Source organism: Nannobrachium achirus (genome assembly GCF_963921795.1).
Source record: "Nannobrachium achirus genome assembly, chromosome: 17".
In the NCBI taxonomy this organism is placed as follows: Eukaryota; Metazoa; Chordata; class Actinopteri; order Myctophiformes; family Myctophidae; genus Nannobrachium; species Nannobrachium achirus.
In genome coordinates, this window is record NC_137824.1 from 40,659,789 (window position 1) to 40,676,461 (window position 16,673).

Genomic DNA, 16,673 nt, shown 5'->3' on the forward strand with positions numbered 1-16,673 from the left:
ACAGAGTTAATGACATGGTGTTTCTATCCCAAACATAGCATGTGATATCTCTTTCTCTGCGCGTGTGCGTGTGCGTGCGTGCGTGCGTGCGTGCGTGCGTGCGTGCGTGCGTGTGTGTGTGTGTGTGCGCACGTGTGCGTGTGTGGTGTGTGGTTGGGTGTTTAGCCCTCCATGTAGATCTGTCCGTCATTTAGACGCTGATTGTTAGACAGTGCCAGGGCCCGTCACTGAAACACTAACCTCTGGGCAATGATTTATGGCAGGAAGAGGTGACAGGGGCTAGACGAGCAGCTACTCACACGCACACACACACACACACACACACACACACACACACACACACACACACACACACACACACACGCGCGTGTGTATTACTATACTTGCGAGGACGTCAACATTTTAAGACCATGGCGCTGCGAGGCGTTGTGAGCTTGTAGATTGGCTATTTTTGGGAAAGAGCTTTGATGTATAGGGGAAAAAGAGCAGACTAAGTACAGAGTGAAAGGTCAAGTTTATTAAGTATTGACAGTTCAACTGGTTAAATATCTGAAACACTTGAATCCAAAATACACTGATGATTGTGCTATGCTGTCAAACAACAAACAATATGGAGATTGTGGGGGTCCCTGCTTCAACCCTCTCTCAACTAAGGGGTCCTTGGCCTGAAAACGTTGAAGACCCCTGCTATATAGCATTCGGAGATTGTGGAATAGTTGTCTGGCTATGCGAGACTATAGGCACATTTGGTCCTCACAAGTCCAGTAACTTGACGCCGCGCGCGGCCAGCCAGCAGTGCGTTTATGCGAGAGATGCCAGTGTGTGACAGACAGTGGTCCTCAGTCAGCAGAAACAGAGCAAGGCCTCCATTGTTGCTGCTTCCAGGCCACTGAGCTGCAGATTAAAGCCAGACAGTCCCCCCGACAACATGTCACTGATTTTCTGTCCCAAACACACAGCGCTCTGGTATGCTTTATTGTGCTCTTAGGTTTTTTGGAACGCTGTATTTATCAAAACAACGGGGCTTTCTGTAACCCCCCCCCCCCTTTCCTGTAGAGTCTTCATATTAGGTAATGTATCGCAAATGATGCGCAGCGTATCTGCCGACATAGAGCAGGCCAGTTAAACAAGTTAGACCTGAAGGCAAATCGGTGTCACTTTTAGATTTGAACCACTTTAATCATTATTTCATGCTTTAACTATTAAAAGAATAGCAGATATACAAGCTGCGAGCTTGTAGATCTGCTATTTCTTCATATTTTTGACCCGATTCTATAAATGTCTTCTAAATCCTTCTTCTAAATCAGTGGTTCTCAAACTTTTTCATGTCGAGGACCCCCGAAATTACATGTATTTGGCCGCGGACCCCCATCTCAAAATATGTTGTTCCAGGGACCCCCCAGAAGCAAATATTTGAGTTACAAATTTAAAAACTTGAAAAGATATATTCAAAAAACATATTTAAAAAATATATATATAGTAGATCCCAACCAGAACTATATAACGCTTAAAGGGATATTCCACTTTCAAAAAAACTTTTTGTCATTGTATGGTCTAATCAGGCTTGTATGAACACCCTGAACAGTTTTTAATTTTCTTCATTCAGTATTTAGATATTTGATGTAAATGTTACCAGGCCCTCCAGGCCAAGGGCCTCTCCCCACACACACTCATTGTAACTTCAAACTCCATTTTAACCATGATAGATTCATTAAAAACACCCATTATTTTTTCTGCTGACTCATACCACCCTCCTAATACGTGAGCAGGCCATGTTTTTTCCATAACGTTTTTCATGTATTTTTTATATATTTTTATTGCATTTAATTGTTTCCATTTTCCCAAAGAATTATTAAAAATACATGAAAAACGTTATGGAAAAAACACGGCCTGCTCACGTATTAGGAGGGTAGTATGAGTCACCAGAAAAAATAATGGGTGTTTTTAATGAATCTATCATGGTTAAAATGGAGTTTGAAGTTACAATGAGTGTGTGTGGGGAGAGGCCCTGAGCCTGGGTGTGCCGGAGGGCCTGGTAACATTTACATCAAATATCTAAATACTGAATGAAGAAAATTAAAAACTGTTCAGGGTGTTCATACAAGCCTGATTAGACCATACAATGACAAAAAGTTTTTTTGAAAGTGGAATATCCCTTTAAGTGGTTATGGTTACGCTAGAAAATCCAGAGTGTTCTCTGAAAGTTTAAAATAATGCTGAATACTAAAACGTATATTTATAGAGCAAAGTTAGAAAATGAATAGCGAGAGCTCACATATTGTTGAAAGAATGTACTCAACAAACAGAACAAAAGCATGATAACCTGTGTGCAGAAGTTGCAGTGTGAAATATAGAGAACTTACAATACAGCTCAGCTTCTAAATGATGGAAACCAAACGACAGCTCCTGTCCTTGGACCCTCAATCTGGCAAGAAAGAACTCCCATTAAAAAACCAGCTGGTTCAGGCAGTGGTGGAGAAAGTATTCCACTCTCATAGGTACTTTGGTGTGGCTTCAGTCTTACAAGTAAAAGTATGGAATTCAAAATGTACTTGAGTAAAAAGTATTAAAGTGTTGCATTAAAATGTACTTTAAGTAGCAAAAGTAAAAGTACAAAATGTTTGAAAATAGCCATGTTATAAAATAGGGCTAAAGTGGTTTATGTATGATTTATAAAATTATTTTATACCTGCAAAGTAACTAGTAACTAAAGTTTTCAAATAATTGTAGTGGAGTAAAAGTACAATATTTAGATCCGAGACGTAGTGGAGTAGAAGTAAATTGGAAATACTCAAATAAAGTACAAATACCTCAAAATTGTACTTAAGTACATTACTTACAGTAAGTAAATGTACTTAGTTGCTCCAGTTACACCACTGCAGGCACATAAGGGGTAAATAACTCATCTTCACTACTAATTGACAGGCCAGCTCCTGGTGTTGTTTAAGCATGTCATTGATAGACTCTCACACCACTGCTTCTACAGATTCCTCCTTTCACACATACATCGCTGCATTTCTCCCCTACATTCCTAGCTGCTTTCCCTGAACGTATTGTACTTGCACGATGTACAATTAAACAAAACAATAATTTAATGCTATGACGCGAATTACATCATAGTACGTCCATTATAAACCTTCCGGCCGAAACACAGACTTACAAATAGTTCCACGGTGCAGTGTACTTATGAGTGTAGTAGGCCTACTGTGTCCCCTGGTGGCAGGGACAGTGTAGTGCAGACATTATGATCTTTCCCAGTACGGGACAGTAGACTATCTTTCCAAATTCCCAGTACTTTTCCACTGTCTCCAACACAACCAAAACAGCAGCACCTGATTTAAAACCTAAACCCTTATGTTGATTGTTGTTCAAATATAGAGCAGTCCTGCCTGAGCGCCCGGAGGGCGCGAAGTCCTAGGAATGGAGCGGCCACGCAGCGGCCGCGAATTTCTAGTAAATGTAATTAGGGGCCAGGCCATGAAGTGCCTTAAAGGTAATCAGTAAAAATCTATCCTAAAACAGACATAGGCAAAGCCGTTCAGGGAAGTTAACATTGGAGTAATATGTTCTCTTTCCCTGGTTTTAGTTTAAAGATAAAAGGGGGGGAAAAAGATGAAGTAAGTAAAAAAAAAGAGTAAAATATGTGGAAACAGGAAGACAATGATATTAAACCATGCAAGGAGTGGAGCGAAAGCCTTACAGGGACAAGAAGCCAGAGGCATCAATTGGGTATGGCAAGGTATACTTGGCTACAGGAAAAAAAAAATTACTTCTTAAAATAAATTCAACATGCCTGTTGCTAAGGTATGGCTACATGACTGGTGTCTTGCGCGCGCGCGTGCAAGACACCAGTCATGTTGCCATACCTTAGCTTTTGCTGAACCGACGCCACTGCAAGAAGGCACTGAAGAGGAAGAGAAGACAGGGGAGACATTTGTGTGCCATGTTGTTACCTTCTGTTGGTCCAGCTCCTTTGAACTCCCACAGACTGAGATGCTGAGTGGACTGCAGACACAACATTGTCTCACTGCGTCCACGGCAATTAGCTCCTGCTGGATAATTGCACAATCTACACAATAGGGAGTGCAATAAAGACGGCGAATATACCATTCTCTCGGTGGGATTATTAAGGGCCATACAGTACATGCACACACAAACACATGCGCACACACAGACAGACACAGACATACGGTATAGTACAGTGCTGTATACCCCCCAACTGAACCAAAGTTATTTACCAGAAATGTGTTGAAGAGAAACCAAATTGGTGGGAATTATGAGTCCTGTGCTCACAGAATCCTTTCATGATATACACGCACGTGCACCCACACACACACACACACACACACACACACGCACACACGCACACACGCACACACACACACACACACACACACACACACACACACACACAGTACAACCACAAGCACAAGAAGGCATCAACCCACACAACCCCACATTGAGGTTTTGGTGGTCGTTGTAGAACTATTTTCACACTTTTTTTCTTTTTTTGTACATTAATCTCTCTCCCCTCTTTGTCACTCTTCCTCTCTCGCCCCCTCTCATCTCTCCATCTTATACTTTGCGGGCCGTTCCACTTGTGGTGGAGATGATGAGGTTTTGGCAGGGTTAACGGGGTGGTAGGGGAGAGGGAGGGGGGAGGGAGGGGGTACTTTTGTTCAGTCTGTGCTATTTTTATTTGAATTCCAGCCTTTCTTCCCTGCTTTGCCGTCTGTTTTGTAGGTTTGTACCACACAGGAGGGGGGCAGAATTAGTAAAACCTAAAGTACAGCATATATCTCACACATCAAGAAAACCCCCGGGCTATTCCCCCGGCTCCTGTGTGTTCCATTCTCTCTGTCATATTGATATATTACAGTCCCACCACTGGCCCATATTGGCCATTTTCCATTAAGAGTCACCTGTGACCCGCGTGTTCTGTCTTGAGTTAAGCTAGTTGGCTTTTATTGTGTGATCTTATCAGTCATGTCCACTTCAAGAGCTTTCTGGGTTTCGTGTATAACTCAGAGTGTAGAAACGGAACCAAACGGAACCTTTGTGAATGGAATTTGTGCACTCTCTGAGTTATTTAAATAGGAAACTCTTGATGTGAGATCTGAGGAGATCATAATATAATAGTCTGGCAGAAAAACCCTATGCCTTCTGTTTATTTCTCCTGCGAAATACAGAAGTATACACCTGTGGCGTCAATCGCGTCATTTCATGTCATCTTGACATCATGAGCGTACATAGGGTATACAGTATCTTCCCACACTATGTACCGTAAATGCTCTCCTCACATCAGGGATTGTGGCCATGCTGGCTTGTGGTGGACATTTTTTTTTCATGGACATACAAAATAAGAAGACAATAATATTACCAGAAAACATAAAGAGATAGCCCTGAATGACCATAACAAGTCTGTATCAAGGGTCCATTTTGTTCGATCTGTACACATGGGGGTCCTTGCAAATTGAGAACCACTAGTACTAGGACTCGATCCTAATGTGCCATATCGTGTCATAATAAATCAGTCAGTGTTATATATCGTCGATGTCGGGTGGAAACCTTGTATCTCCAAGTTTCAATTGTGTACGTTCTTTTGCAAAGTAAAGCCCTGCTTCATCATACAAGACCGTCGCACAAAACTAGTGAAAACAGCAGATCAGCTGTTTTCACTAGTTTAAATCCTTTTTAAAATGATAAATGCAAGGTTTCCACCCGACAACGACGATATATATTCTGAAGCAAACCTGGAGACTTGACATTCAGTATTTAGGTCTTATGATGAAAATAAGATCATTATAATGGTTTGTAAAAAAGACAATCGAGAATTTGCCAAGGACATGACCAAGTCTTGCCACGGACACATTTATCCATGTGGGTCAGTGACGTGACGCCCCAAAAAATGTGTTTTTAAAAAAACTTTAAATTGCAGGCATAAAAGTTATTTACTTTTGTTCTACTCACTCTCAACCTTATGGAAATACATTTTGTTTTTAGATATTTTATTGGAATCAGACTTTATTCAGCAGTTTGTTGTACTTGTGCCTAAAATCGTCATATGGTGTGACATGAAAATAATTGTTCATAAAATGAAAATGGAGTACATCTTTCTTAAGTTACTCACTTTATCAAAGACCTTTATCATAACTAACCAGTGATCCACTATAGTTTTTTGAAAATTAATTATATCTGTATATTTTTTTCATAATCGACACTCTGTGTGAGGCCCATGTTCATGATCTTACAACATATTTTAAATGTATTCTGTCAAAACTTTCTCTAAAATTACACAAATATTTGTGACTCTTCCTGATAATATTCTCTATGTAATCCATAAACATTTTTTTGGTTTAATCATTAATAAAGGTATGATTTCTCACTATTTGGAATGTCACACCAAATGATTTAGTGTCACACCGTATGATCATATCTTCATGTGTCAAAGCAAACTGTGTTTTAACCTACCTATTAGTGAGTACTGAACTTTACTGATTGATTAAACAATTACCCAGGATAACATGGCCTTAATATTTCTGAACAGGATATTATTGTAGGGCTTTAACATGGGATAAGAAAGAATTGTAGTAGTAGATGGATGATGAGGATGTGCACAGGAATGCTACGCACACCTAAGTCTTCTGCCGGCCCACGGCAGAAGGATCCTAAAGGGACAATAAGGCGCATAGCCACACTTGGAGCCAAGGCATTGAAGGCAACATTTTATTAACACCAATTAGTGGAAACAGAACTCAGCATTCAGGTAAATTGCTTTTTTCCGAAGTCTCCTGAACTTGAACACAGCATTTTGTGTTGAACAAATGTAATTAGGAATCATGACATTACACCACATCTCCACTAGCTAAAGAGTGCTGGGTTGCGCAACTCTGAAAATAGCTGATCTACAAGCTCTCGCAGCACAACGTGTTGAGAGCTTGTAGATCAGCTATTTTCGCTAGTTTTGTCTCGGGTCCTACCTTAACACTGTCCACTGTCCAGTCCAGTGAGTCAAAGTACAAAAGTATTAGATCAGATTAGATTATACATTTAGACTGTATTGTACATCAGCCAGTCGTATTTGGTGAGGGTAGCAAACCGGCTGCCTTGTTGCGGTTCTGCTATGCCACAGACAACCTCCTGCTCTTCGTAGAAAATGCAGTCTCGCCCCTTTGGCTCCTCTCTCCTTGCTGGGTCATTGTTTAGTTTCTCCCTGTACTTTCTCGTTCTCTCAGCACTTGTCATTTTCCAGCTGACAAAAGAAAATGGAATGTATAGTTTAAGACAAAGAGAAAATATTGTTTAGATTGAAACAATATGTTAAGGTTTCTGTGAAGGGGTTTCTGCTCTGTCTGATGAATTTGAAGTATCACTGAATGAAGCTAAATTACATTTTATGTAAAAATGTTTAAAACAAATGTTTAAATGTACAAAAGAAACATGGAACTTTGTTATTTGTTGTTATATCTGTAGTTAAATACAGTATAAATCATATGGTGTGACAGTCAAGTCATATGGTGTGACAAGCAGACATGTCACACCATATGATTAAGTGTCACACCATATTACTGTTTTCTCCATTTAGGTTTACCTTGAGGCTACTATGTACACATTAGCATGCTAACAGCATGCTAGCTATAACAAAGCAGCCTAGATCTACATGGAAATATGACCAAAACTTCAAATAACTTAAGCTTTTTTTAAAGAAAAGGTGTCACACCAAAAGACATCCAGAATGGTGAGTTTGTCAACGTTTCAACAAGATGGCATTTCATGAAAATGTTAAAATCATAACTCACCTCAGACACCTGTCTTGCAGTTGTGCTGGGAGTGCTGAATAGCCTTACAGAAGAAGGACCTCTCTAGCCAATAGGTGTCCAAATAATTGCCTGTTTAATTTTTCCAAACTAGTGTCACACCAAATGATTTTGGGTTGGGGGACAAAATGTTTTTGATCAGAAATGACTGAAAACATTATGCTTTGACTTTGAAAAGATATAGGCTCAAAATAGACATTTTTTTTAGCCTAAATTCATTTTCAAATGATTTTTAGCAATTCTTTTTCTTAGTTTTATTCAAGTTCCCACTTTGAGAAACAAGGTCAGGACAGTCACACCATATGAGTTTTGCCATGTTTGGTTGAAGATTCTGAAGAAATGAGGAATGAAATGTTTGAATCTTGAGTAAGTTCACATAAAGCTTAATGTCCTGCACAATATTCAGAAGGTTTTTGACAAATATATTTTTTATTTATACATGTTTGACACCGAGGACAGCGAAAACGTTACGTCACGTCACCCACCCACGTACAGACATGTTGATGATAGGGATGAGACGATAAGCGATATTATCGTTTATCGTGATAAAAAAACACTCACGATAATCGTATCATGGAGATTTAATTTATCGTGATATCGTCCTCCGTCATGCACTGGGATCAATTCACCTTTTATTTGACGAGCTGCATATCCGGTACCATTTAAACCCTCTATAATTGGTAAAAGGTACTTCTACTGATACAGTCTTTTTTCACTCTCTCAAATGTCTTTGCTAAAAATAGCAAATCTACAAGCTTGTAGATCTGCTATTTTTTGGCAAATGTTCCGCCCCAGGATAATGGATTTTGATTACCGCGATAATATTGTAAATCGCGATTTATTATGTCACAATCATCGTGATATGACATTTTCATATCGTCCCACCCCTAGTTGATGACCCCTGACTCACTTCACAGCAATGAGCTTTAGATTTATTTTACTGCATAATTTCCATTTAACACTGAGGATGTGACTGGGGATTTCTCTGAAATATTCCACCGGGTCCATGATGGATACCGGTAGTAAAGGTCACAGGGGTCATACACACCACTACTGTTTGCAAGTTGTCAGCTGTCAGGGATTAGACACGGGCTTTTATTGTTAAGAATTAACACACGCTCACAGACAGGGCATCAAGATGGACACACACACACACACACACACACACACACACACACACACACAGATCACAGGCCACTGTGTGGCTTGTTAGTAGCCATAAATCAGTCTCTTCTGGTGTGGTTCAGGCCCTGTCCAGACGACAACGGATTTTTAATCCCCGGGGAGGTAAAGCCACGAACGCACATGGGTGTCCACATGCAGACGCATGCAAACGGAGGACTAGCCGAATAGTTTCCAAAACTCCGGCTGCAGTGCATTTTTGTTACCCGGGCGTATTTCTTTTGCCTTGTGGACACCGTAAACGGCGAAGTTCTTTGCTTGCATGCTTACGTCAACTTGTGCTCCTCGCCTCCTCCTCCTTGCTATGAGAGAATCCTGTGGTGGTCTCTCCGTAGAATATCCATATTTATGAGCGCATTCACGGTTAACATTAGAGAGCTCAGCTGTCTTGTTTAGGGATGGAGCCCTAATGAATGATTGTTTTAATGATATTTGTTACTCTTGTCAACTCATCACCGGATCGATAAGGTGCTCATTATCAATAACGAGATGCAGCCCTCAGGGGATTCCAGACGGTACGCGGTCACCGCCTGCTAGTAATTCATTTTCAATGAGAGGCGGGCGGCTATTTCGTCCGCGCAGCGAAGTTTAGAGGCGGCGAGGCGAGCGGGCGCAGTCCCGTGAAAATCCCCGCGAGCGTGCTCGTTTGTGCATGCGTACGCGGGCGGTGAGAGATGGATTGTGTTCATCTTTGTGAAATACCGCGCAGCGTTTACTCAAAGAGCGAGTGTGTTTGTGTATCACCGCGGCGCGGTCCTCGCAGATCCAAGCGGGAGCCCCGGCGGCAACCGCTGTCCGTCTGTAGAGCGCCCTCGTCTTGTTTAACGGAGCATATCTGACGCAACGCGCCTGCCTCTTCTCTTTGTCAAAGTTTGGATATCAAATGCCAATATCAAATGATTTCAAGCATAAAGGGGATTCCAGACGGTACGCGGTCACCGCCTGCTAGTAATTCATTTTCAATGAGAGGCGGGCGGCTATTTTGTCCGCGCAGCGAAGTTTAGAGGCGGCGAGGCGAGCGGGCGCAGTCCCGTGAAAATCCCCGCGAGCGTGCTCGTTTGTGCATGCGTACGCGGGCGGTGAGAGATGGATTGTGTTCATCTTTGTGAAATACCGCGCAGCGTTTACTCAAAGAGCGAGTGTGTTTGTGTATCACCGCGGTGCTGTCCCCGCAGATCCAAGCGGGAGCCCCGGCGGCAACCGCTGTCCGTCTGTAGAGCGCCTATGGAGTCATACGCTCGCTCTCTCTCTCTCTCTCTCTCTCTCTCTCTCTCTATGCTCTCTCTCTCCCTCTCTCTCTCTCTCTCTCTCTCTGATTGATAGAGTTAGCGCACCACACTCTCTCTCTCAATACAAAGTGATGCTAGCTTGACCACGATGTTCTGATTGATAGAGTTACATTCGTTTAATGCTGAGAGAGAGAGAGAGCGCACCACACTCCCGACGATTCCTCTCCCCTCTCCTCTCCTGCTCTAGAAATAGTTCGCGAATTTATATTAAATTAATGTTTAAATAGCAATTGTGCATGTTAAAGTGTGAAGATTGTGAAACTTGGACGATGCATAGACTATAGTGGGCTATGGATAGATAGCTGCTGCAATGATTGCATGAGAGCAGGGGGACTCGGCCACCCGCTTCGGTGACGCACAGACAGGGATTTATAGCGTTTTGATAATACCGTGTGGACACACATATTTTTTTACACGGGCCCGTGTGGAGGCGTAGAGGTTTCCCCGGGGATTAAAAATCCGTTGTCGTCTGGACAGGGCCTCAGTGTCTGGAGCCGGTGACCTCACCATCCGTACCTCGCCTACCCATCCTGACGAGCCTTAGGGGAGCCCGGCCACGTTAAATGCTCACAGATGCACCGATATCACCCTAGATACTCAGACACGCACGCATGCACACACACACACACACACACACACACACACACAGACACAGACACAGACACACACGCATACACATACACACACACACACACACACACACACACACACACACACACACACACACACACACACCACACAGACACAACAAAATAAAGTTACTCTATGTCAGTGGTTCTCAAACTTTTTCATGTCGAGGACCCCCAAATTACGCTAATTTATTAGCTTGTGGACCCCCATTTGAAAAGACATGCCAGGGACCCCCACGAGAGAAGATTTTTACAGCTCTATAGCAGTGATTCTCAGCCATTTTAATTTCAAGGACCCCGTGTTTGACATGCATTAGGCTACCGACCTCCATTTAATGTAATTTATATCTCTGAGACCTCAGTTTATTTTGTAAAATCTATGATTGTTTAACTCTGTACAACCATTTGGTTTCATTTGTACACTCTCTTAGTTACAGACTTGTAAGGGTCCATTTGGTTCCTAACTATCATTTAGCTGGGGACCCCTCAAGGACTCCTGAGGGTCCCCGGACCCCACTTTGAGAACCACTGCTCTATGTAATGTTACTCTAAAGCAGTGGTTCTCAAAGTGGATTCCAGGGACTTTGTGGGTTCCTTTATGGGGGTCTAAAATGACCCATGCAAGTCTGTAACTCTAACAGTATACAAATGGAACCAAATGGACCCTAACGGGGCCATTTGGTTCCATTTGTATACTGTCAGAGTTAAGGGGAGACCTTGAAATATAAAAGTTTGAGAAACACTGCTCTAAAGAAACCTTGAACCAGAAGAAGTGAAATGCATGATGACACATAGAAGCACCACCTCTCTCACACACTGAAGCTTATAACCACAGGTCAGAGCATCTAAAAGGAGGACAGAGAAACCGCTGCCTGGTTAGTTGCCCTAAATGCCACAGTAGCATCTGGCGAAGGAAATCTATCAGTGCAAGAACGCTTTATGCGCTAACAAACGTCCCTTTGGATTGGCCCAACGCCGGTTTGACACGTCTCAGCTGCATCTTCTTAGTCGTGGGGCTTCAAACGGCGATATTGAAACCATCGCCCAACTTTTAAGTCCCAGTCATTTGTTCTCTGGCCGTCCAACACACACAGCTGCTGATGAAATCACCGGGGACCATGTAATCAAGAGGACATTGTGGGCCTCAAAGGCTTTTCTCCCTCTCGTCATAAAACACTATTACCACTGATGTGTTTGAACGGAGCTGAGAGTTACAGCCACGCTCGGGCCGTTACGAGACTGCGGGGAGGCATACGGCGAACGAACAAATGGTCCGACTGACTCATAATAGGAGCCGCTCCAAGGTATCACTTTCGCCTTGTTTCCCCAAACACCCCCCCTCCTCACATCTTTATCCATCCATCAAGACAGAGAGTGATGACAGGGTGGCAGGACTGCAGTCCAGGATATCTGAGCCAATCGTGCCCCTTGGGGCCTGGTAAAGCTGGCAAATGAAGAGGGAGAGCGCGTCTAATTTATCCTCGTGTCAGCTATTCGGGGGCCTGGGATTATTAATACTGTACTGCAGTCTACAGAGCCACTCGCTTCCAATGCAGGGTTGCACACACACGCACACACACGCGCACACACGCGCACACACAGGCACACAGGCACGTACTCCCTTTCTTAGGGGCCCTATAAAGTCTACAAACAAAACATCAAGGATGCCGTTAAGTGTGCCGTTAACTTAAGTGGCAGGTCCATATGCGTGTTTAGCACATCCATAAGTGATTTAGGAAGGTTTGGCCTGTTACATTTAAGATACTGTAAATATAGATCGGAAGGCTTGCGCTTTTAACTGCAACAATTGTTTATGCAAAGGTAAACCAAGCCAACAGCTCTGTGTTGGTTCAGCACCTGGGTCACACTGGACAGCTACTTAAAGCCTAATTAGGCTGGTCCCTACTCTATATAGAGTATCAATCCTGTTTTTTTCGGCAAGCAACAACATTATAATGTAGAAAGGTCTATAGTACGAAGGTGTTGCTTTCCGAAAAGAACAGATCTACAAGCAACAATGCGTTAACAGTGTACATTAGTTATAACACTTTGCTATATATATGCCTATATACCGTATGTCACGTGTATGCGTGCACACACACACACACACACACACACACACACACACACACACACACACACACACCGACAGCTGGATCAGGTCCACAAACAGTCCATACTGTCAGACACTCCATTCAGGATAATGATAAACCAAAGCACTCGGAAATTCACTTATACACACATATACGCACATGCACGCACGTATGCACGCACACACACACACACACACACACACGCATACACATGCACTCAACCAAATGGGGCAGGATACTGTGTAAATACTTAGTAATTTGGTTTCATCTTTCATCTCCAACTCCCTGCTCATTAATGGAAGCAGACTTTGTTTTTCCAAATCCTTTGCTAATTGTACTCGTTTCTCTCTGTTTACAATCTTTCTTTTCACTCCTCTCACTCTGTAAAGGCATCTTGGCTGGAACAGCTCACATGTTTTATTCCCCCTCCGATACAGATGTAGTTCACATCAGGTTCTGTGAGATGCAGTAATACTAAGATTTAAACCTTATAAAACACTAAGCCCAGCATTCATCTTGATGAATGGAGATTTACGACAGCATGTACAGTGCACGCTTTTGAAGTATTACTAATGGCTCTGTGTCAAGAGAATATGAATTAATGCGTTGTCTTTTTCACTGTCTTTTCTGTTTTGCAACAGGGTCCGCTTGGCTTAGATGGCAAACCAGTGAGTATTTCCATATTAGAATATATGAAAAATGCTTCATGATAAGCTCTTTTGCTTAAAGTGTATTTATTTGATACGTATCCTTCATTTCTCAGGGTTTACCCGGAACCAAGGGAAGCCAGGTATGCTGTCACACACCTGTTAAATGTTTTTGTTTTAAACAATAACTCGTATGAATTCCAAGTGAAACAAATGAACCTTAAACAAAGGATTTATACATCTATGGACCTAAATTAGGTGTGAGTTTGGCCTCGGAGACAGGTTACGGTTTGCCATGTTCCATCAATCATCTTTATGCTTCCTGCTGCGATATCTTCAGCGAGCTTTGGGACCACGGTAGCCGTTTTCTTGGCGTAGCATCTGTAAGTTGTTGCAGGGTTTTCACGCCACAGGGGATTCACGGCTCAACTGCGGCACACTCAAATCCCCATAACACCTCACCCCTGAGCCCCATCTATCACCCCGTCCCCGGAGCCCCACACAGCGTCCAACGCACGCCCCGAGCCCACCGTGGAGAAGTGGAAAAGACGTGGGGAGAGAGAGAGGGACAGTAAGGGGAACCAGCAGGACAGATCCAAGGGGGTGTCACACCAAACTCTGGGCCCTGGGTACAAGGATTCACTGCGTCATTTTGTGCTTCAACAAGCAGATAGCTCACAGCGCGCCTGTGAAGGTTTTTTGAAAAACCTATGTTTCTATGTCAGTGGTGCTCAAACATTTTCACGTGAAGGACCCCCAAAATAGTATGTATTTGCCCACGGACCCCCATCTCAAAATATTTAGCTCCAGGGACCCCCCATGAAGCAAATTTTCGAGTTACAAATGTTCGCTTAAAAAATACATATACTCAAAGATTTGCACACATTTTCACGGCTTTTCAAAAATAGCAGATCTACAAGCTTGCAGTGCGGCACTCGGTGCCGCGCTGTGAGCTTGTATATCTGCTATTTTTCAATAGCTAAAGTATAAAATAATTAAGGCCCCTCCACCTTGGGCCCTAGTAACTCAGTCCCACTTTTCCCCCCCCTTGTGACGCCCCTGGAACCAAGACTGTGCGAGTGACGGAGAGAAAGAGAGAGAGAGCGACAGAGAGAGAGTGAGGGGAACGGGTTTATGACTTTCAACAAAGGCACTTTAAAAAGTCATTACTGTTCTCTCGCCTCTCTCTCTCTCTCTCTCTCTCTCTCTCTCTCTCTCTCTCTCTCTCTCTCTCTCTCTCGCCTCTCTCTCTCTCTCTCTCTCTCTCTCTCTCTCTCTCTCTCGCCTCTCTCTCTCTCTCTCTCTCTCTCTCTCTCTCTCTCTCTCTCTCTCTCTCTCTCTCTCTCTCAAGCGTTCATCCCTTGAAACATAAACCACTCGCAGCAGAGTGAGAGCTGTTTGCACAGTGTTTCCTCCAAACACCATTAATCTGTTGTTTCCTGCTAAAGAAGATGTCAAGCTGTGGATGGGGGTGGGGGTGGGGGTGGTGGGGCGGGGGGGCGTCCTTTAAGAGGACGCACATCATTACAGCCGACACTCGCCGTAAAAGCCAACCAGGTGTGATAGGGCTGACATGACTGACCGATGACTGGCCGCCTGGAAGCACAGAAGGGGCGATGTAGACGAGAAACTGACGATGGATAACATCTTTTGTTCATTAGTTGTGTGCCAGTGTCCCATGACGAAAAGAGCAGATCTGCAAGCTCACAAAGCGACAACGGCATGCAACTAAGTCAGGCTTAACGGGTGATAGATGTTTCAGCCATGTTTTAAATATAAGCTGTAGACAGTTAAGTGCATATTAGGTGAGACACGGTGGCTGTACCAAGGTTATTGAAGTTGCTGAGATTAAGACAGACAACCCTTTAGGATAATTGGCCTCATACAGTATGTATACTGTAGCCTATCTCCTGTTTCCATATATAGTATGAGGCAGCTTGATGACAAGTACACCCCGTGATGTCGCGGGAACCCCGACCTCTCAGTCTCAGAACAGACAATCTCACAAGACTGAGCCGGTAAAGAAAAGAGAGACAGTACACATGAAATAATAAAAATCGCACCCAGTGTGAAATGAGAAAAGTTCAATTCAAGTAAGCGTCCTGTGAAGCTTGGCCAATGACAGAGCCAGATGTCCAGTAGGAGCGGTTAGCACTGCTTGAAAATATAAACAATAATCCCTCTAAATGTGCTCATGTTAACCCTGTGACCCTGTGTTCTCTAGATGTATTTTGTTGTGGAGGGAAGCCCACATAACCTGACACCTCCACAGTTATGAGTCAGGGTTCGAACCCAAGACCATTGTTGCTGTGAGCTTACAGAGCTAACCACTATACTGTACCACCATGCCAACCTCTGATCTGCTGTCATCATGTGGCCAGTCGCCTTAACACTGTTCAACCCTTGATGAGAGAAGAACGGGAGGGAAACAGGAGCCCTGAGATGGAACAAAGTGGAAGAAGAGAAGGGAGAGTTTTTAAGGAAGAGCGTGAAATACAGAGCGATGGAAAGATTTACGTATATAGATCAGATCTAAAAGAAAATATGAAACTCCACTCATCACATTCACATCTTCATTTGGCTCTATTAATTCTATTCATCTCTCTCTCTCTCTCTCTCTCTCTCGCTCTCTCTCTCTCTCTCTCCAGCTCTGAAGGTCTTTCCTCAGATTTTCCTCAATTTATCACCCGTGTCCTCTTTCTGTTTTTCAATCCTTGAAGCATTCATTGCTCCTCTCTCTCTCTCTCTCTCTCAAGCCCCCTTCTCCCTCTATTTCTACCATGAAGCTCATCTTTCCCTCTTTCAGTCTCTCTTTCTCTCTCTTTCTGTGTCCTTCTCTCTTCCGCGTCACAGCAGGCCTGCAGTCATTCTTGTGGTTTGTGGTCAGGGCCATGTTTTATAGTGTCCCTGTGCCACTTGCCATCAGAGGACTGATTCAGACAGACAGAAAGATGGACAGGGTTATGGTACAGCAGTAACAGCACACCCCTGTTGGCCCACAGAAGGGGATTAGCTC

General features: G+C 43.3%; 1 protein-coding gene across 1 annotated transcript in view; it reads left to right on the top strand.

Moving 5' to 3' along the window:
- The window catches only part of col23a1b (collagen type XXIII alpha 1 chain b), a 234,379-nt gene that overhangs the window by 180,789 nt on the left and 36,917 nt on the right, over positions 1 to 16,673 (top strand). The window contains exons 5-6 of the mRNA XM_080746218.1: positions 13,652 to 13,678; positions 13,774 to 13,800. Coding sequence (XP_080602344.1) covers positions 13,652 to 13,678; positions 13,774 to 13,800 — 54 coding nt within the window. The remainder of the gene's footprint in view (positions 1 to 13,651; positions 13,679 to 13,773; positions 13,801 to 16,673) is intronic.